Source organism: Tubulanus polymorphus, chromosome 4 (assembly GCF_964204645.1).
Source record: "Tubulanus polymorphus chromosome 4, tnTubPoly1.2, whole genome shotgun sequence".
Taxonomy (NCBI): Eukaryota; Metazoa; Nemertea; class Palaeonemertea; order Tubulaniformes; family Tubulanidae; genus Tubulanus; species Tubulanus polymorphus.
Genome location: NC_134028.1, coordinates 26,479,655 through 26,502,576, shown reverse-complemented (window position 1 = coordinate 26,502,576; position 22,922 = coordinate 26,479,655). Strand labels below are relative to the sequence as shown.

The 22,922-nt window shown below is 38.3% G+C and overlaps 1 protein-coding gene across 9 annotated transcripts; it reads right to left on the bottom strand.

The window, feature by feature from the left end:
* Window positions 1–127: 127 nt before the first annotated feature.
* LOC141904799 (cytohesin-1-like) lies at window positions 128–22,327 on the bottom strand. 9 transcript variants are annotated; one of them, XR_012619208.1, is made up of 15 exons: window positions 22,169–22,327; window positions 21,514–21,587; window positions 21,365–21,429; window positions 10,606–10,672; window positions 9,085–9,203; window positions 8,917–8,997; window positions 7,973–8,085; window positions 7,414–7,562; window positions 6,906–7,017; window positions 5,669–5,683; window positions 3,849–3,925; window positions 3,380–3,530; window positions 2,717–2,786; window positions 1,881–2,613; window positions 128–1,620 (listed from the first exon to the last, which is right to left on the bottom strand). XR_012619208.1 is itself a non-coding variant. In XM_074793477.1 (14 exons), exons 1-14 carry the CDS (start codon window positions 22,191–22,193, stop codon window positions 2,541–2,543), a joined length of 1,191 nt encoding a protein of 396 aa, XP_074649578.1. In that variant the 5' UTR covers window positions 22,194–22,327; the 3' UTR covers window positions 129–2,540. The 9 variants fall into 9 exon arrangements, 4 of the variants coding, with proteins under 4 accessions (XP_074649579.1, XP_074649578.1, XP_074649580.1 ...); XR_012619210.1 differs by having other exon boundaries at window positions 128–1,601; window positions 1,910–2,613; XR_012619207.1 differs by having other exon boundaries at window positions 128–1,784; window positions 2,025–2,613.
* Between the last annotated feature and the right edge of the window lie 595 nt (window positions 22,328–22,922).

The following is a 22,922-nucleotide window of genomic DNA, read 5'->3' as shown; positions in this document are numbered from 1 at the left end:
ACCAAGGAGGTAATATGCCAATCCATTGTATTCCTTCGACTGACAGGGGATTGAACCCTCTATAGCAGAAATAGCGAAATAAAATGTAAGAAAAACAAATATTATTTTCGCTCATAAATCTTTCAAATATTCTATTTCACAACATTCAAACACATACAATACGCTAATCAACAAAAAAGTCATCAAGTTTTTTTTATACAGCGATCCCTGAAAAAAGCACAATAATTCATTTCTTTATTAATAATATTTGCATTTATATGGATATTAATGAATATTTTCTTTTAAGAAATATCTGTTATTAATGTGTAAAATAAAATGGATATAGAAAGGCTTGAATACAACATCTAGTTGGACCGTAGAAAAAAAGCATTCATTCTTCATTCAAGAATCTAAAAGATCGTTCAGTAAAAATCTAACAAACGAACGGAAGAATTGTGAATCCTATTGAACTCAAGACCACGACATCAGAAAAATTGGATGGAAGCAAAAAATAACCAGTCAATTTCAATTTGTACCTAGCAATTGCATTTTTGGGAGGGGGGCAGAGAAACCCGAAAAAGGGCAGTTATATTGGATATAACAATATTTGGAAAATAGGCACCCAAATTTCTGAGGGGGATAACTTCCCCCTGCCCCCGCTATGAACAGCCCTGATAGGTCAGATCACTAAAATACTTTATGGGCCAATCAGAAATGGGTTTAAACCCAATTCTAAAGTTAAAATTTACAAGCTTAAAAAAACAAATAATTCACGGGACTCGATCGACAGTTTTGTCAGTTTAAAATGAGACTAGGGTCATAAGAGGTTATAAATGAACTGGTTTAACTATAGAGTCAAATTATAACCAACAACTGTGATCTGTCAAGACAAACAGTGAAAAGAAAAGTTCCTATTGCTGCTTGTGACTATTCGGTCTTTTTCAACTGAGTTTTAGTTGAAGAGAGTCATCAATGGACAATGAACTGTTTTTTGTTACGAATCGAGACTAGTTTATAATATCGTCCCATCACTTCACGATCATTATACAAAATAACACACATTCTTTCATAAATGACGCATCCCTCATCTCAAAAATATCATACAACGCGCGCAGACCATCATCGTTACAATTCAAAAATATTTACAGCATTTCAGTTAAAATATACAGAATATCAAATCACACCGAGATACAAATGCAAATCGTATATAAATGAATGTCTCTATTTTTCCAGAAAATCAAACCTCAGTTTTATAGAAACCTCGGATTGCTATAGCGTATATTATCCACAACTGGGACAACGTTGAAATTCTATAATCAAAATCTATAGTCAATCTGGACCCAGTTCTGCAGTTACTCTCCAGTTCTCAAATTATAATCGGATAAAATTTCGAAACTTGAGAACTGCAGAAAAGGGTCCAGTTGAATATTTCTCTACCCTGATTTTGGATTTCATATCAAGACTTTAAACAACACTTTACAATGGAACCTTTAATATAATATACAGGTAGTAACTAACAGTATACCCAGATCTACCTGTCAGTCAATCTGTCTCTACAGGGAGGTAACCAACCTCTAGTCTCTTCAGAGGGTTTCACCTCTCTCACTGGTCTCACCGTAAACCTCTCTGGTCTGATTCTACCTCTCTCTCTCTCACTGGTCTCGCCGTAAACCTCTCTGGTCTGATTCTACCTCTCTCTCACTGGTCTCACCAGGGAATATCGAACACCTTTCTGGTCCGATTCTACCTCTCTCTCTCACTGGTCTCACCAGGGAATATCGAACACCTTTCTGGTCTGATTCTACCTCTCTCTCTCACTGGTCTCGCCGTAAACCTCTCTGGTCTGATTCTACCTCTCTCTCCCACTGGTCTCACCGTAAACCTTTCTGGTCTGATTCTACCTCTCTCTCTCACTGGTCTCACCGTAAACCTCTCTTGTCTTATTCTACCTCTCTCTCTCACTGGTCTCACCGTACAACTCTCTGGTCTGATTCTACCTCTCTCTCTCACTGGTCTCACCGTAAACCTTTCTGGTCTGATTCTACCTCTCTCTCTCACTGGTCTCACCGTAAACCTCTCTGGTCTGATTCTACCTCTCTCTCTCACTGGTCTCACCGTAAACCTCTCTTGTCTTATTCTACCTCTCTCTCTCACTGGTCTCACCGTACAACTCTCTGGTCTGATTCTACCTCTCTCTCTCACTGGTCTCACCGTAAACCTTTCTGGTCTGATTCTACCTCTCTCTCTCACTGGTCTCGCCGTAAACCTCTCTGGTCTGATTCTACCTCTCTCTCTCACTGGTCTCACCGTAAACCTCTCTGGTCTGATTCTACCTCTCTCTCTCACTGGTCTCACCGTACAACTCTCTGGTCTGATTCTACCTCTCTCTCTCACTGGTCTCACCGTAAACCTCTCTGGTCCGATTCTACCTCTCTCTTTCTAGCACTGGTCTCATGTTATTTCGGTGTAGAACGTTTACTTATATAGATAATAGATTATATTAGTCTGTGTGTTATAATATCCATCCATGGGAACCAGCCCCATCAATCAAACTCATTCATCTACTTCTGATGAGTCACTTTTTTACGTCTTTGCGCTAGCATATCATACACGGGATGTTCACTGATACTCGCTCTGAAAAATAATCACGATTAATATTTAATTAATATTAATATATAATTATCACTATATATGCAAGAACGGCAATAAAAGGATGGTTTCTGATCGAGTGACTTACTTGATACATTTCGTCCATTCTTGTTTCTCCTCTAACGTTGCTGCTGACATTCTATACACGTTATGTTTACCTGGAAAATACGACGAGATGAAACAACTCAATACATTCTCAGTGTACATGTTTATTTATACATGCTTTCCGACAAATAGAGGTATAACTAACTACCTGATGAAAAAGCGGTAGACTCCGATCAACTCAGAAATAACCATTAAAATCTGAGACCGTTTAACGCAGAGATAATCATTTGACTCAGATGTTGATTGAAATATTTTTAAGACCCTATATATGAATTATATACCATCCAACTGGGATATCAATTTCAAGTCCCAAACAAATTTCTAGTTATTGTTGAGTCGGGTCTACTGCACCATCCAACTCAGATATCATTCTCAAGTCAAATGATCTGACTTGAGCGGAGTCTACTGTATCATCCAACTCAGATATCATTCTCAAGTCAATAGATCTGACTTGAGCGGAGTCTACTGTACCATCCAACTCAGACATCACAGTCAAGTCAAAAGATCCAACTTGAGCGGAGTCTACTGGACAATCTAGTTCAGATATCAATTTTAAGTCGGACTGATTTTGTCTTGTCCAAAATATGCGACTTCAGCCAAATTTATCATAGTGAATTAGGGAATTTGTTTGAAATATCGTGCTCACCTTCAACTACTTTTCCTTCTTTATCAGTTTTACAAGCTTTAATGATATCATTACTGGCTGAATAAATCTCGAAACAATGCGGTTTGTTACGATCATGCACGTCTCTAATTTGTACGTTCTCTAACGGAATAATTCCCTTCGGTTCTTTATCCTAGAAATACAAGAATTACATCAATCAGGGCTCGATCTAAGCTGTATTTAGCATTGCCATTGAAGTATCCTTTTTAATTTCATAATATGAGAATAATATTAATAAAATAAAGATAATTTTATTATGATTTTAACCGTGATCGGGCCTGATCAGACCAAACAGGGACTGGCCCATTTTGCGAACCAATATCATTGTCCAAGTTATTGGCCCGGTCAATGCCGCCCCGCCCACCCCGGCTCCGCTAGCCCCGTTTCTTAACCCAGTCCTAAGGTTAGTCAGCCTCGGGTAAATAACCATGTAAATATAACTTCAACTTACCGTAGTATATTCGAAATAGTAGAGACAATTATCATTTAATATAAACCATCTACGCCTCCAACTTCTGTATCGTCCACCTATAAACACAAACACATCATCATCATCATCATAACCTTATAGTAAATTATCACCAGTAAAACCCCCATCAGACCCTCATAAATAATACAAACAGCTAAGCTTCCATTACGGAACTATGAAGCCAAAACATGGAAATAATTCATGAAGCCAACAATCAAATGACGGTGTTCAAATACTAGCGAAACGATAACACTTATGACATGAACTATCTCGCGGTATAATATTAAAATAAAAAGCCCGTAGAAATCAATTTACACCATCTACTACAAATCTATATGCCCTACAATCATGCAACATATACACAACTCACTTGCCAGATTTATGTCTAAATTGTATATATAATTCCAAGTAGAGGGAAGATTAAAAAATAGCACAATTTTGTCTGTGTACTCTATGAATGGCCGTTTGTGGGTTTGTTAATGAATTTCCTTCCTATTCAGGATTCAGTTCTACCGTCCTCATTTCATTTCAAATTTATGAGTCAAAAAAGTTCATTTCCAATGATTTAATCAATAGCTGAATTTTTAGAACGGTGGAACGGGATCCCGAATTCCGCCTCTGGCAAGTGAGCGCAGAATACAGCATACACCTGAAACTAAAAACACCGATAATAAAATAACATGTCCGCCGTCAGCCGGGGGCCGCGACGGAGCCGGGGCCGTCAGCCGGGGGCCGCGACGGAGCCAGCGGTTTGAATAATTATAACATGTGTCTGTACTAAGAAATTCTACTCTGAAAACAAACCTCGCTTCATATCAAACTGAACTATATATCATATCATATATCATATAAACAACATCCGGAGTATAGAAATAACTGGGATCTATTTGGAAGCAGGCTCTCGCGTTCTAAGGGCAGAATTTCCCAGTTTTTACTCCGATTAAACAACAGCTGCTCACGATTAGAATAAGCGTTAGTAATTATCTATAATAAATCGCCATGCCAACGCTTTTAATTTAATATCCTCGACTATAACGTAATTGATAAGTGAAAGGTAAATTTGGTCGCTACGGAAACGGAACCACTCGCTCTACATGCAAAATAAAGCCATTTTTTATATATGCGATTCGTGAATAAAATTTGATTGATTTGATTGGTTTGAAACGGAAGGTCAAGGTCAGTGTGTTGTTATTAAACGTTGTTAGATGTAGAATAACGTCGATCGGACCGATAATCATTTCATAGATGAAGGAAATACGTAATAAATCAAGCATGCAAGTGTTAACAAATTAACCAACAAGTTTGAAAAAAATATTTGATTAAATCAATTAAATTCAATGATCTTAAGGAAAACAATTTAGACGGATGTAAATTTTGGTCAAAACATCAGACAACACAACAGCAAAAAACTACAACTAAAAAATTCACAAATGAATATTTTTCGAAACTAATTTATTTTTCAATTTGGAAATTATCTTTGACGCATTTTTAGTGTCGAAAATTGGAGCGAAAAATCAACGTTTTTAACAATTCAACGCAACAACAAAAATGTGTCTAAGAGTATTCTTTAATTCAGGGGCGATGTTGACAGTTTAAGAATTTCTCAGTACAAAAGCATGTTATTTATGTAAAAAAGGAAAAGACCTAAAAATAATGAAAAATGAAAAAATACAGAAAAAATAGACAGAAGCCTCGGATCACACAGTGCAGAATGGGTTTACACTAAATCCCGGTAACCAGTGACACGCAGGTGATGATGTCACTGATCGGAAATAATGTAAATGATTGTGAAGTCAACTTACTCAGCTTATTCGCGCCTGCCATTGAAAAAAATAATAAAGAAACAAGCCAGTTTTATATGTGTGAAAATCATGACAAAACTTGTTCATATTTCAGAATATCGAGAAGTTCATTGCTGTAATTGTCTGGGAAAAGATGGAAAATATGAATTTCATCGAGCATTTCGTAATGATCTTATGCAGGCATCTTTTGAGACAAAATCAGCTCAAAACGAAGTCAGATATTTTTTCCTGTTGCGCAGTTTGAATTAATTTCATCAACTAACCAAATATTGTGTCCAACAAAAACCACGACAAAGTTCTTCCGGGATCAGTTTCATCGACCCATTTTTACTTTTGCATTCACAGTTCATGCTAAAGACTCGACAATATTTTCTGTGTTTCAACCCGGTTTGACCTGAACTGCTTTTCTGGATGAACTAGGAAGTATTTAATCTACTTTATCTAATAACAAAGTAGTGGTGGACAGTAGGGGTACAATTTTAATTTCTATTTAGTATGGTCAAAAGCAGTACCTTAAAACAGTCGGAACGCATGAAAATGAGAGTACATGTAATTTTTCAAAATTTTCACCGAGCATGCCCCCTTTCTAAATCCTGGATCTGCCCCTAAAAGAATGCAAAATTGTGACATCTAACCAAATCGGAATGTCAAGTTGCAACTGCAAGCCGGTTAAGGGTTAATTTATGGTAAAATATTGAATTATAGTGTCTATGAAACTGAGCCTGGGTTCACTCTGGTTGCTGCAACTAAATCACTATATATGCATTAAATATTGGATAAAGCGAAACAACTGAAAGTTCAGTATGAACTGCTGTACGTCACGCAAAGAGATAATCGCTTACAAGCAATCGTTAGGACTGCAGCATGATTCAATCAACAACTGGAAAATTTCTTCAAACTCATAATCAACAAATTCGTTCAGTCATTCTGGTCTGGCAGGAATGATGCTTCAAAAATGATAAATATCTTAAGAATTGAAACTGAAATTCTAATTTACATGTAGTCTATCCGGCGATGTGTATTAATTATGTTAAGGCGTAGTATTCGTTAATTAAAGCCGATTAAGATTCTAATCCAGTAAGATGGCTCTACGAATACAGCGTTTAAAACTAAGGCTTTAATTATCTATGGAGGAATCGCGTCTAGATACATGTAAATTCAACAAAGGACCTAATCTGATCGAAGGAATGATTATCAAAAAACAAGTGAATATCGAGAGAGAGGGAGTGACACGTACCTTGTTTCCATAACCAGCCTTCTTTATCCGGATTGAAGAACGTGTGCATCAAGTCATTGCCGTCATCTTCGGGAATCTTGAACGGTTCCTTCTTAATACTCTCGAATAAACTCTACAAAAACACAGTTGTACAACGCACATGTATCAGTCTATTTACAGACTGACTACTATATTACACTGTTAATCCAGCTGATGAGATAGGTAGTGTTGCATGTAGTTATCTACAGCTTTGGCCCAGTGTCTTTCAATCTGTAGTCTAGGCCCTGTACCCTTCAGACAATCTGCAGTCTAGGCCCTGTACCCTTCAGACAATCTGCTGCCTGTATCCTACACCCCCTCAGACAATCCGCTGTCTGTATCCTACACCCCCTCAGACAATCCGCTGTCTGTCCACTTTTTGATCGTCCATACTTCACTTGTTCAGGAATTCATCAGAGATAGAGAATGACTGAAGATGAGGCTCCGGACTGTAGATCGAGAGTTGTGTAAGATAAAGAGAAGTAATTACCGTTAATAGATCTGGAGGAAGATCTCCGCCATCATTGATGCCACGATTCATTGATATAAACTGATCAACGTTTGGTTTATCTCTGACGCTCGGATTGTGCAAACTTGTATTCAACATGATTATAGCAAACGACAAAACATAGCATGTATCTGAAATGATAAATATGTATCTCAAATAACAAACATGTACAAACGTGTCCGAGACATGCATCTCAGATGACAAATATGTACATGTATCTTAAATGACAAACATGTACACATTAAGTCACATGTACGGTACATATATCTGAGATGACAAACTTGTAAATGTATCTAAGATGACAAACATGTAAATGTATCTAAGATGACAAACATGTAAATGTATCTAAGATGACAAACATGTAAATGTATCTAAGATGACAAACATGTACATGTATCTAAGATGACAAACATGTAAATGTATCTAAGATGACAAATATGTACATGTATCTAAGATAACAAACATGTACATGTATGTAGATGCACCTCACAAACACAGTGACTGTAGATGAATAGTGAACGTTGAAGCTGATTATTCATACCTGTGCTGGAGAACATTCCCGGATTCAGTTCACAATAACGCTGAGCGAAACACTCCATCATTCGATCGATCTTCTGAGCTTCACCGGGCAAACGAAAACTCCATAAAAACTGCCTGCAAAAACCGGACCGAAAAAACAAACTACTTAATAACATAAATCACATGTGATGTCATTGAGCTGAAACAGCGACGATGGCTGAAAATAGACACGTTCGAAGTCACCGATCTCACTGTATTGATTATCGTTAAAAAGTTAATATTTCATACAGCGTGAAAGCATTAGCTGCATGTGTATCATACATGACGTTAATGCAGGAATCAGATATAACAGGATTATAGTCAATTAGGGGTTCACAACATCAAAGTATCAGAATCACTGACGGACGGATAAACAGGGCCAACTAGTGCAATCAGCTTTACATGAGAATTGATATAAGCTGCAATCATACGGATCAGGCGGCGAGTTTAATTCGGCCCGTGCATAATTAGAGAGTGTGTTCATACATAAACCACTCTCTCAATACTATTACAGAGCTGCCAACTTCTGAAAAGTGCTATCAATAACGAGACATCAGTTTTTGGTCATGTGATTGTGGCTATAGACTCGGGCCTGGTCCGAAGGTTTTTGGTTGTGTGATCGCAGCTATGGACTCGGGACTGGTCCGAAGGTTTTTGGTTGCGTGATCGCAGCTATGGACTCGGGACTTGTCCGAAGGTTTTTGGTCGCGTGATCGCGGCTATAGACTTGGGCCTGGTCCGACGTTTTTGGTCTTGGATTGCGGCTATAGACTCGGGCCTGGTCCAAAGGTTTTTGGTTGCATGATTGCGGCTATAGATTCGGGACTGGTCCAAGGTTTTTGGTTGCATGATTGCGGCTATAGACTCGGGACTGGTCCAAGGTTTTGGTCGTGCGATTGCAGCTATAGATTCTGACTGTGGGTTTACCTCAATGCTTGCACTAATATCATATCAGTGAATTCATGTAGATTGACAAATGTCTTCAGAACGTCGATGTTAAAGTCATTCCTGAAAAAAAAATCACAGTATAAATATTTCGATACTCGTAATTTGAATATGATTTCGTGGAATTAGAATAGTGAATAGATAGAGTACCTCTCTCCGAGATAGTTTCCAATAGCGGTTTTATTCAAACCTTCACCCTTGAATAGAAACTGAGCCACCTCTTCAGGAGTATTGTGCAATAGTCCGTGTTCAATCAGATATTCTAAACCCTGAAAATATACATACCATAACATAATGAACTAACATTCGGCATATATTAATCAATTAATAATTAACATATTTTTTTTCAATGGAAGTACACATAGGCTAATATTCAAATCTCAATTGCAGTCCTGAATACATGTTAAGTGTGACTACCAACAAATCAGAAGAATGCTGTTTAACATAGGCGTCCCCAGGAATTTTCATGGGGGGTTCCAATTAGCATCAATCCAACATCCAAGCACAATGTCTAGTGTTTGGTTGGCCTCCCCCAAAAAATTTTGAAAATTGGAGGCTTTAGAGACGTTTTCCAGACTCTAAATGAACCATTTAGAGGTAAAATACTAGTCAAAATGGCAAGAAAAATCTTGAATATCGATTAGATAGTAACTTGAGAAGTTAGCTATCTCGAAAAGTGGGTGCGTCCGCTACCCCCGCACCCCCCTTGGGGACGCCTATGTTTAAGTACCACATTTCTAAAGGGGTGCAGGTTAAATCCTAACGTTTAGAATAAAATCTTAAATTCCAACAAAGTAAATTTTTCATCCGATGCTAGGATTTAAGATTTCCGAAAGCCGAACCACTTCAGTTCTCGAAGCTATTCAAATCTTCGTTTCTGGGTTAAAAGCTTTTTGTTCGATATGTGATTATATTTTTAGATTTCTGCGGTATTTTAAATCTCTTCAGCGGAGAGACGGCTGCCAGAAGATTATACCACGACTGACTTAACACGCGTGGTCGAAACTTCTCAGAAAACGAGCAGTTATAATATATCGAAGTTACCGATAGAAAATCGTTGTTTCATCAGTAAGTGAACGCGAGTGAGGTACAAATAAATACCCACTGCTTACAAACACACTGTATAAATATTTGCATGTAAAGAAACCTGTGTTTTATCACTGATATAGAGAAAAACAATTGTATTTATCAAACACTTTTCCCTTCCCTCCCCCACAGGGGAGTTAATACATTTACTAGCTTGAATTAGAAAACAGATGTGCAGGCCCACTGGGGTTTTATGGAGTGGTCTTCAACACACTGGTTTGTTACAGATCAGGGAATCCGAAATTCCCCGATATTTCCCTGACCATCGACAATAAATTCCCTCATTATAATCATAAGATGTCCTTAGTCAGGTCTGTTTCTTTTCAATCTGTTCAAAGAGGTTCCTTGTACCATAAATCATCAGCAAGAACAACAAGACTCCAAGATTTTCCCTGATTGTCGAGAAAGAAGTCAGAATTCCCTGATATGCAAAATAAACCTGGTCTTCCCTAATTTTCCTGGGGCCAGTTTCAGATTTAACTCTATTTATGATTAATGAAATACATGAAGAAATTAAATTGATTTGAGAGTTATATAAACTGGACCGTGATCTTTAAGAACACTCATGATCGCTATTCTGCTCACCTTCTTCGGATCCATGTTGAATTTCTTTCGACCGATTGACATCAATTTCGTCTTCGGATTCCCTTTGCTGAAATCAGAAAAAAATCCATCTCAATCAAACTGATTTGATAACGCATTATAGCTTAGCCCTCACCTAGTACCGAGATACCCTAGTATATGATTCAAACATTTTGCAACACAAGTGAAAATCCTTAATTCATATCCAATTCATACTTCGATTAAAATCTAAATCAAAGAACAAGTTCTGATCTCGGCGCGGAACGTCGCGAGGAACGTCGCGAGGAACACGCGCGTCTATTATTAACGTCTTCAAAGACTTCAATTACTGGTAAGTTGATACGGTTTTTAAGAGAACGATTTTTAACCCGAGGCCCGATATTGGAACAAAGAAAACCATCGGATAAAGTTCTTATATTTCCACGAAGAAACTAAACAGTCCATTTCCGAAAATCAAAAATGTAATCTGCCGGTATGAAATGGGTAACCGGCAGTAACTTTGGTCCGAATTCATGATTACTTCTACACTAAGATCATGTTATGTGTAAGAACAATAATAATGTCGTCGGTGACCGGTGACAGTGAAATAAGAGAGCTGAACTAGGTGGTAACTGAAACCTGTTCATTCAATGTGTCCTATGTCAATTCTCCAGTAGAACCACAGATGTAAACTATACTTTAGTTTCTATGCCCGGCGTAGGAACCAACAGAAACCCGCTAAAACTTAGAAATATAAATAGATATACTTGAGCATAACTCTCTCAGGTTGTATTAGATCTGGCCCAAAAGTCAGGTTGTAAAGAACCGCGCAAAGTAGCTGATTTTTAGACAATAGTAGAAAGTGAAGTCAATATAGTAGTTATTACAGAATCTACAGCAGAAGAATTCATTATGGAACAGACAGACTGACTGACTGATGAATGCTCGGAATTCAAGTGAATTACTGATAGCAGCTTCCGTTGACATGATGTATAGAGCTGATAATAAGTTTAAGCGTGGACTGAGTCTAGGGTTTAAGGTTGGGGTTTATATCCAGAGGAAGGAAGGATCTGGTAGTTTCAATCACCTTCTGACCTCGTTAATCATATTACCCGCGTTCACACTTAAACTTTCGCTAGTTAGTCTGTTCTAATCTGACCCGACCTGGAACAGCCAAAACGAGAGCTGTATGGTCATAGACAGGCAATTCAAGATAAGTTTCTATCCACACACAGCGAAATGGTCCGTTCTAAGATTTTTAGCGCCCCAATCCCCCGAACTCACAACAAAAATGAATGCCACTTCTTGCAGCAAATGTTGAGAATATTTACAACAAGTGAAAAACTGTTGAAATAGTCCATAGTGAAATTGAACAGACCAATTTTCGTTAATGTTTGGTCCGATCTGAATTTAGAACATTGTAAATGGTGGCTGTGTAGAACATGTACGACTAATCACGTACCGAAATCGTAAGATACCGACTTCCTCCTCACCTATGTTTTACTAATCGATGACCATCATCATCGTCAGTATTATCATTATCATCATCATCGTCGATACTGTACGGTTCCTCGTCGAGATACTCGCGAGGTAAACCGCCCGCCGCATGGATCCTCGCGACCTGCAACGCTCGGACAAAATTGCATAACATCGAAACTAGATTAGTCCACAATTCAACGAATTACATCAACCATCGTTATTCAAGTACGAATAACACACCTCATCTAAGAGAGAGAGAGAGTCGCTGAATTTATGGCCAGATTCTTATTCCAGTCAACGTATCATCGCAGTTTGAAGTGATAGAAATAATCCGAACAATGCAGCGTTGCTCTATAGATCAGCAGTCACCAAATAGGAATATACGGTGTTAAGAATGATGAAAATAATCTTTTTTAAACGCACAGTGGTTCTCTGTAGATCGGCGGTAATTGCTCGTAGAGTAACACAAGCACTGGTTGTATGGAGAGATTACTTCCAGTGTACTATATTATAAAACCGAAATTAGAAGGTCGTCATTATCATCATTATACAGTGGACTCCTCTCCATAAAACTGTAATTAGCGACAAATTTGTATCGGAATTAACTAGGAACGTTTCAGCACACAGCAGTCAGGTGCAATCACGTAACCGGTATATCTGACCTGTTTGACGAGTTATCACAATTATCTGCTTCCGACGGTGCTCTAGTAGCAGCACATGATTTATAAATCAGAACCGCAGGTACGAACTACATCACATCGTGTGCTTATGTACCAATTAATTCCCAGGCTGTGAATTGATTCGTTCTCGTCCTCGGTCAGCCCACTATAGAACGGCTGCGACGGCGCGGACTAAGTCTTAACCGGTCACCGTCCGTCTACGGATATCAGCATTTCCTGTCACTTAATTCCCGTAACCTTTCAGCCCTGTTCTTCATCAGTTCTTCATCAGCGATGGTGTTAATTTAATGGTAACAACAGGACGATCGCTCGCGCTCTCCTCAGCTTCGATGACCTTCGTGTCAATGACTATAACATTCGCTCATCTCACCAACGACAACAACAACAATGGTATAAATCATTCAATAAATCCTTACTGACATTGGACCTAACGCTTGTTAAATGACCGCTTGAACAAAAAACCTGCTTTCTACTTATTTCCACTTCTTTCGTAGATATTCAAGTGGTCAACTACAGAACACCAGAATCTCATCAAACTGACCAACTAACTGACCACTGTATCACTGACCAACTAACTGACCACTGTATCACTGACCAACTAACTGACTGCTATATTGCTGACCACTGAACTGACCAACTAAATGACCACTGTATCACTGACCACCTAAATGACCACTGTATAACTGGCCACTGGCATATCGATACTCTTGATTACATCACATAACAATCTTAAGTGAGCTAACGAACCCAACAAGCATCTAATCTATGAGAACTATTGACCGAACACCGATCAGTATACACTGTTCTATATACTCCCGATAGTGCTGCGGTTAATCCGCTGAGTTAATCCTGTTTAGTGTAAGTATAAATCCACAGATAAGATTAATTGACTCAAAGTTGTACAACTTTAAACAGGAATATGAGCCGAGAGTGCTGACAGTAGTGATACTGAGCGCAGCACCGCGCGAGAGAGAGACTGTGTGTGTGTCAACTCCTGTACAGTTCTCTCTACACTCAATGTCAACCGATAAACGATGTGCTCGCAAATATAAACGAAAAAAAAAACAGCGACAATTCACACATGAAACTCAGTCAATAGGGAACGTGCGATATATAGTGACACGACACTCCCGAACGCGATATAGTCACATGACACTCACTCCCACACCGATGCTATCGCTTTAACAAATAGTTCAGTTTTATCGCGATGGATCGGTAAGGGTAACTGCGGGTAACTGGGAGAGAGGGTAAACGCAGCTACGCGTCGTCCAGTCAGATACCGTGAAATACTAGTGATTTATTAACCTGAATCATGGATGATGAATACAAATGAGATGAGAGCGAAGAGTTATCCTTACTCTGTCTGATCAACAACACTGACCATCATAACACTGTCAACCAACACTGACCATTATAAAAGTGACCATCACTACTGACCCTAAAAACTGACCAACGAAACTGATACCAACACTGACCATTAGAAACTGACAATCGATACTGACCATCGATACTGACCAACAAATAGCTGATCATTAAAACTTACCACAAACACTGACCAGATGTGAGAAATGAAAAATATCAAACAGATATAGGCCTATCTGAAAACTATTAAAACTATTTTACAATTTCCTTCTCAATTAGGATGGAATTCACAGTCTATGAGCATCACTGAATGATGGACTTCAGTCTCTGTTCTATAAGCTCGTTTCAAACAAGAATTTACCATCAATGCGTGAGAGGGATATAGAGGAGGGGGGGATATAGAGGAGGGGTGATATTGAGGTTTTGTTTGATTGATTCAGATGCCTGAATACTCGATAAACAAATAATAGATTGATCGAGTTGATAAATGTATGAGTGATAATGAAATAAGGAATCTGCAGCGATGTTTTCCACTTAGGGAACTACAGCGTACGCGGTTTAGTGACAGTCAATTTGCCTCCTCTGACTCTTACTCACGTTCACAGAGGTTAAAAGGACATTTGTGCAGTAAAAAGTACATCGTTAGCGCTGTGTCTTCGATGACTAGCTCAAACCGGTTCAAGGTAAAATCATCTTATAACAGACAAAACAAAAGTGCACTGTTTGCCCCATCGTGACAAACGCTGAACAATAATCTTCAGGCTTCAAGACGTGGGGTTGCACCTGATGATGGCTCTCTCTCTCTTTCAGGGTTCATACCATTTACAGTCTTTGATTTCCATACCTTGTCCAGGATCTTATATCCTAAATTCCAAAACTTTTAAATGAGGCAGAATTGAAAGTTAATGAAAATACTACAAGGGCTACAGTATTAAAACCGCAAGGAAAAATAGTTCATCATCTAAAATTCCATAGGTTTGCTTCAGACACAAAACTTAAAATATCATTATTTCTCCACGCTTTGAAAAATAATTTCCATAACATTCCCAGGATTTTCAAGACTGGTATATGAACCTTGGATTGCTTAGCCGAAACATGACCGTTTCCACAAACATTTTAATTTCACTTTAATTGTGGGATTTATTATCATTAAATCAGGGTGTCGTAGCAACTCGTAAATTTGTATCATTCCATTAATTATCGACTGTGAGCAGAATATCACGAATTATCTGAAACCTGATAATTAGACCGTATGAAACTAATGACAATTCCATGTTTAAACAGAAAAGAGCAAATATGAGGTGAATGATCGATTAATGTGTAAACCATGTTGAGTCTATAGAATCTATTGCATAATCATCTTTAGATATACAAAGATATATAGACTTAACCTATTTACCGATATCTATGGAGATAGGTTGACGAGGCTCGGTTTGAAAATACGTTGAATTTGGTCAATATTTGATCAAACTCTTGACGATGATATTGATTGAGAGAGAGCGACAGAGAACGCTAAGTTTTGAAATTACTTCTCTAAGGAATGTTGTTATAGATACGTAGTGGCGAGCTGTGAGGAGCATCACTGTTTGATGAGTCACTTTTTAACTGATTTTGAAAAACATACATTCCTACTCTCTGTAATACAAAAATCAACTATATTCTCCAAACCAGGCAGCGAGTTCAGCAAGGATTCAACTGTCTGTTACTGCCACGTTGCAGGATTCATGAAGCAGGATGTGATTGTTTGAGTTGCAGTGCGTCGTCCCAGGGATCTGACTGGAGAATTATGTAATATATAAATCGATATTTACGAGTGATTTGAGAATTGTTTCGTAGAACATTGACGCGAGGAGCTAGCGAGCGAATGATCCACGTAACGAACGCAGACATGACGTATTCCATGTATAACTGAGTCCCTCGAGTGTCATTTACATACATCGTAACCAGACGCACATGTTTCCCTGTTTCCCTGCAACGTTATTATTATAACGCAAACATCCTATGGTCGGTCGTAATTATCAATGAAATAAAAATGATGAGAAAAGTTTTTTTTCCAATCAACATTTTTTTCCGACAGATATCGTAGAGAAACAGTTGTTTATGTCGAGCTGGTTAATGGCTGTTCCGAAATACCTCGAGTATTTTAGTGAAAAAACGTACAAATTCAACAACAGGGGCTGAGAACTAAACCGAGGTAACTAACTGTAGGAAAGAGGAGAAAGAGATAGCTGTCAGTTCTAACTTGTAATACAACCTACAGAGAAACCTAACTGAACAAGACAAGGTCATTCGAAGAAAACAATTTTCTTCTATTCTAAGACTGACGCTTCAGTTGCACCTGCAACTTGTACTTATTCAATTTCATTATTTTCAAGTGATTACTGCAGCCAGGAACGAGGAGAGACCTTCCAGACACTAGTTGCACCAGAGTCTAGCACCAACTAGACATCTCTAATCATTTATAGAAGTTTTCATCAAAGAGAAAGTTGACATAAAAAAGTAGAGTTTAATTCGAAATGAACTAGAATCACTATTCTGATTTCGAAGGTATTTTGATATTTTTGGAAGTAGCTAAACTCTAAAAGAGAGTAAAAACTACTGCCAAATATACCATCGATGATATCTGAATGAGTTTTCGATGTATTTGAAACCGGATGAATCGATGATTTAATGGTCAAGCTGGAATGGTAAGCTGTATGCAGAGTCAGTCGAGAGAGAATACATTAATCAGCAGACGACACAGTCAGACATTCAACACATACACTAATGAGACTCATTTATAAAAACAACGGAACCACGCGGATCTGCGGGCAGGCGGGCGGGCGCAGACTAAAGGGGCTGGCGACAGAGAACCCAGCGACAATGAGGAGCCGACATTAACATCAAAATAATTCACAATCACTTCTCGACAGGATTAATGGCTTTAACATGAGGAGAGAAATGACTACCCAGCGCTGCACCGCGGCGGCGCGAGCTGAAATACTAACATTTCAGTTTGATGAGTCTGAATGATTCATTTGTAACCATTTAAATGACACCGGATACAGACACAGGGTCTGACAGGGCGCGATACAGAGACAGGGTCTGACAGGGCGTGATACAGACACAGGGTCTGACAGGGCGTGATACAGACACAGGGTCTGACAGGGCGTGATACAGACACAGAGTCTGACAGGGCGCGATACAGACACAGGGTCTGTATCGCGTTTTTTCTATGACTTGATCGCCTAAAGATTGGGGGGGGGGGAGTGGTCGTGTACATCAGACCCACGTTCGGTTCCAACCAAATTAAATACAAACCCAGTCACATATTCAGCGTGCTACGGGTCCAGTATCGGAGGAACTGCATCATCGTGTATCTGTATTTAAACAGGGTTTCAATGATTCATCTCTAGTTGTGTGTATTGAGATTTTTGTCGATGTTGATAATTACACTTAAAAATGAGTGATTACATGCGGGCTTTATAATACTAGAGCTGTATAGAAGAGGAGAGAGTTGAGAGAGAATAATCAATGTTCATACATGAAAATGTATGATTCATCGTGAATGAATGAAAAAACAAATATCGTCTCATTTCATTTCTAGTACAGATGTCACATTATACGTACACACACACATGCCACAGCCTGCTCGTCTCGTGAAACAAACTGATCGATTTTCATTCATGGATATTTTACACACAATCCCATACAACAGAGACTGACTATATCTCGACCCTGCTACAAATACCAGACTACCTGATATATACATGAGAGTAGTTCGATATTGAAAATAATCGTTCAATTGAAGACATTAATTGTTCTGATTATCAGAGTCCTCAGAAATAGTTGATCTCTTCGGGTCTCAGAAAAAGAAACTACTCTCAAAAACAGTAGTTGTAATCTAGGTCCGGTTACATAACAGATGCTGAGAAGCTGATTTGAAGCATGTTGACAGGCTAGGTATGGTAAACTTTTGAAATTTGAGACAATAGGAGACAGGATCCAACTGAAAAACTGTTCGAATTTGAGATGAGATGAGACAGGCTCGGCCTGTAAAGACCTGGTTTCGATTTAGAGTCCATGATTCAACTCTCTGGGAACAGAATTCAAACAGAAAGTCACAAGCGATGTCGATATTTCCAGCGATGAAACGACATCTCTTAAAACCTTTTGTTCTATTGTTTCTCTTCGTGTTTCAATTATTCTCGACGGGGGGAAACACCGAGTAAAGACACGTGTTGTTACTGAACACGTTACTGCACGAAACAAAGAGATTTTTACGTCGAAAAAGCCGCCAGTCGTTGCTGAAACCGGTTGAAACCGGTGCATCGTCGTCGCACCGGTATTCCTGACACGACTAAGAGACATTTTCAAAAATATATCAAGAGCATCTCGTGTAAAGCTCGGAGTCGATAGAAAGCCACCAGATCTACGCGTACATCCACCGACCGACGATAAAAAGGAAGTTCTTATGTTCGAGAAGCTTTTGACATCATTTTCAAAGTGCAACCATTATCGCGTACAAAACATGAATAAAATAACAGAAAAAGGTGACAAAGTGATGAGAACGGTCGCCGTGTATTATCGGGTTCTACACAGGGTTCAACCAGGTTTCATCATGGACGTATAAACTATAGTTTATACGTCCATGGTTTCATTGAGTAATACACGAACTAGTTATGACTGGTAGCACTGATACTAATCTCATTATTCAATGTTAATAAAAGCAACCCACAGCTGATGATGATTTAACTATTTATTTTCCAAAAAAACTGCAAAACCACTGTTGATGATTTAACAATTATTCTGACAGTTTTGAAGTCTTGACTAAACCTCATCATCAGAGAAACCAAAAAACTGATTAAAGATTTAGTTAAAAAACGGTCAGGAAATAAACAATCATCACGACTTTGTGTTTTGTTATTAACTATTACTCAGTATCCGTTGGTTCAATCACATACGAGGCCTCCAGAACTAATCACATTAATTATCAAACCACTCAAAATATCCGATAATAATCACTCTTCATTATCAACGTTTAGTTCTATTGTGATTTCGATATCTGGGACGAAACATTAATCGAAATGGAAAACCATTAACCATTAACCTACTATAATACATGTAGTATACATACTCTTCTAACTCATGGCATTATATAAAATAACGGCTCCATTCTTTTTTTAGGAAGCAGAAAATCTAACGCTTATCAAATGAAACATTAATGATGAAAGTTTGTGATTGCGCTTGTTGTTGGTTTTAGTTCCACTCGTAACAATGGTTTTAACCAGGAACGGTTATATTCGCGTTCAAACTCAAAACTTATATCAATCCATCTTTTTTTCATAATTTTTCATAAACATTCGCAGAGTTTAATCGATACACAATTTGAATGACCTGCGAGACTCGGCTCCGTGAGACTCAGCTCCGCGAGACTCAGCTCCCGAGTGGTTATTACTATAGCTCACCTATAATACGGCATCATGAGTAACTAATAATTATCATCCGTCCGAACATAAAATAAAAATCCAGGTGTAAATCCGATAAACATTTCAATCCACATGAATCGTTGATTATGTGAGGAGTAGAGACAGTTTTAGACTCAACTCATTATTGTGTGTTACCACTAGCATCATTATTAACAAAGTGAGGAGAGAGAACGGAACAGACACTGTACACTGAGCACGTAGCTGTTCATTGTAAAACACAACAAGCTGTGCTGAGATCACACAGCCTGCCTCACATGGGAAACTGTCTCCCGTGAGGTGAAACTGCCTCCCGTGAGGTGAAACTGCCTCCCGTGAGGTGAAACTGCCTCCCGCGAGGTGAAACTGCTTCCCGTGAGGTGAAACTGCCTCCCGTGAGGTAAAACTGCCTCCCGTGAGGTGAAACTGCCTCCCGTGAGGTTAAACTGTCTCCTGTGAGGTGAAACTGTCCCTTGTGAGGGTTCGGTTGTTAAATTGTCTACCAAGGGTGGAACCAATTACAACAACCCTAGGGCTAAAAAACTCTTATGAGAGTGGAGGTCCATTACCGTGTAACCCTAGGGTTGATAAGGTAAATGTAAACCTAGCTGTACAGACTGACCCCTAATGATGTAGTCACTTCTAGGCCACGCCACCTCTTCACTAATAGCCATACCCCTAGATTTTGATCAACCCTAGGGTTAATCAGGTAACTGTACTGGCTGAATAACAGACTGACCCCTAACAGTTTGCACCAGGTGACCAACTCTTCAACCTGACCAACCACAGACAAGTTGAAACTGGTGTTCATTTCATGAATTCTATTTACGAAGAGATCTATCAATGAATTGGTGCCAAAAATATGAATCTATTTCTAACCAGCAACTGAACGAGTTTATTTTTGAGACACCATCAAAAATACTTTGTTCCATATGTGAAACGAGGCAATAATATACATCATGGGACTCTGTGTTTCAAAACATATCTATCACAAAGTCTGATAGATGCTTGAACTAAAGTACGAAGTTTGTTATGGAGTCAGGATATATTATGATTCAATCCTCCTACATCGCATACTTACACAGATAAACAATATCCGGCCCCGTATATTCACTATAACTAGGACAAATAAACATTGATTGTTCTAACGCGGGTTTATATTCACTACACTGTGACATACACGTCTCATAATAAACTCTACATAGGTCTATACTCTTATTAACTGTAAATCCATAATCAGTCAATAGAAACTCAACATGAAACAAATTAATAGGCAATTCATGAATTCCTAATCCGACACTCGACCACTTGGTAGTAGTATAAGGCTGAAATGATTTTTAGCTTTTTAGTTTATTCCTGACTGACTGACACTAGAAATTCTTCTTAACTATATATTTTCCGAAACTGGCTAAATGTATTTCGCCTGAACTTAAACGTTCAAATTGAGGAAGAAGTAAATTGTGAAATACTCTGAACCCATCAGCCCTAATTGACAAATGGTAACTATCATCATCATCATTATCATTTCAAGGTTCATAGCCTCCATGACCGATCTCATATTACGTACGTGACTCTCCACGACTTTTTTAGTAAAATTTCATGACTTAATTTCGACAAATTTTTTCATACAGTCCTCGCTCAGACCATTCTTCAAGCAGTCTATCATCACAAGTGTTAACACTCGAGAGGGAGATTAGGAGGGGCTGTCCCATAATCAAATTCACGAACAAGCAATATCACAATCTTCAAATAAATGACTTGCCAGCCAAGCAGCTGCTGACTAGAGCTTGTTTCAAGTGGAAATGTAAACTTTCTTACCTATCATCGTTAACATCAATCATTTCCATTTCACTCGTAACTTCTGCAATTTCATCTTTCAATTGCTACAAATGATAAAGTGATAAGAATATTTCATAGATCAGTAAAGTTCATCGGATACAACTATGAAAGAATGAAGAAATATTCACCTGAATCTCGAGGAGGAGTTGCTCCTTACGTTTCCTGATACCCAACAGTAGCTCCTGCTCCTCCAACGTTAGATCTGAAAATATCGCAATCACAGTTTGTATTCAGCAAAAGATTGCGACATTATTATCACAATTCAGGCCTCCTCTAAATGATTACTTTTTTACATTAACAAACTGTTTGTTTTTAGTAAAATAAGGTATATCCAACGTGTGCAGCTTACACTAACAACTCTTAAATCTGTTTTAGAAAATCTGAAGCCTTCAACATTTAAAACAGACAGCCCTGCATAGTTAGACATGATTATACATTGATTATAGATGGTAATGGTAACACTGGTCTCCCCCACACAAATCCTAGAATCGGATGCTCGATTTAAACCCTACAGCTTTAGGCGAGACATATCTGAACAAGTAAAATATTGTGTATCAATATAGTTGTTTTCTATTACCAGCTGTGTATTATTTATAAATCAGGTTAAGGATTTTAGGCAGTGGAATTGTAGGCCTAATGTTGGTTGGTGGTGTATCTGTGAACGCTAGGACACCATACACTGCCACTGCCACTGCCTACTATAAGCAAGTGCTGCTAGGCACTGAGTCACTGGTGGGTGAAGTTGAACTGAAAGTTGAAAAAATGACAATCTAAAACACTTACCAGACATATTGAAATTTGCTTCCATTTTGATTCTTTAATTAACCGACTATTTAATCTATTAATTATTGATAAAACGAGTCGTCATAGTGGTTCAAAACGGGATAAAATTAGTAAAATAGTTGTTCACTTCCTGGTTCTTATTCTCCGAAGCGTTCCGGTTGGACGTACTAGCTGCCAAACAAAACAGATACGAAATACTTATTTAGACTGGTAATCGGTCTCTGACTCAGAGTTAGACTGGTCGCCTGTCCAATTCTGCGCCAACTGAACCAGTCCAACTCAGAATTGGACAGGCAACCAGTCTAGCCCGACATGATACACGCATTTTCGAATGATCTATCGCAAAATACAATAATTAATCAAAAAAATATTAAATGAGCATAAATTCAATTCAGTGGTAATAAACCCTCGGAATCTTTGCATTTCACAATAAAAAAGCAAATAAAATTGCTTTAACATTTCGGTAATTAGTAAAGTCAAAATGGCGTCTAAAGGTAACTTTCAGATGAAATTTTCGTTTATTATTCACACTGTTCATTTATTTTTATATGAATTTACCGATTTAACAAATCATAATGTTAATCACGATGAGAGCATTCAAATAGAACTTTAATGAAACATTTTAGTTTTGTGATATGCCTCGAAATCTGAGTTCGAATGCAGTTTCTAGACCAATACCTCACTTTCCAGAGTCGACTCGAAAACGGTGTTGAGTATAAGCACTTCTCAAGATGACTTGTATTCTGAATTCTAC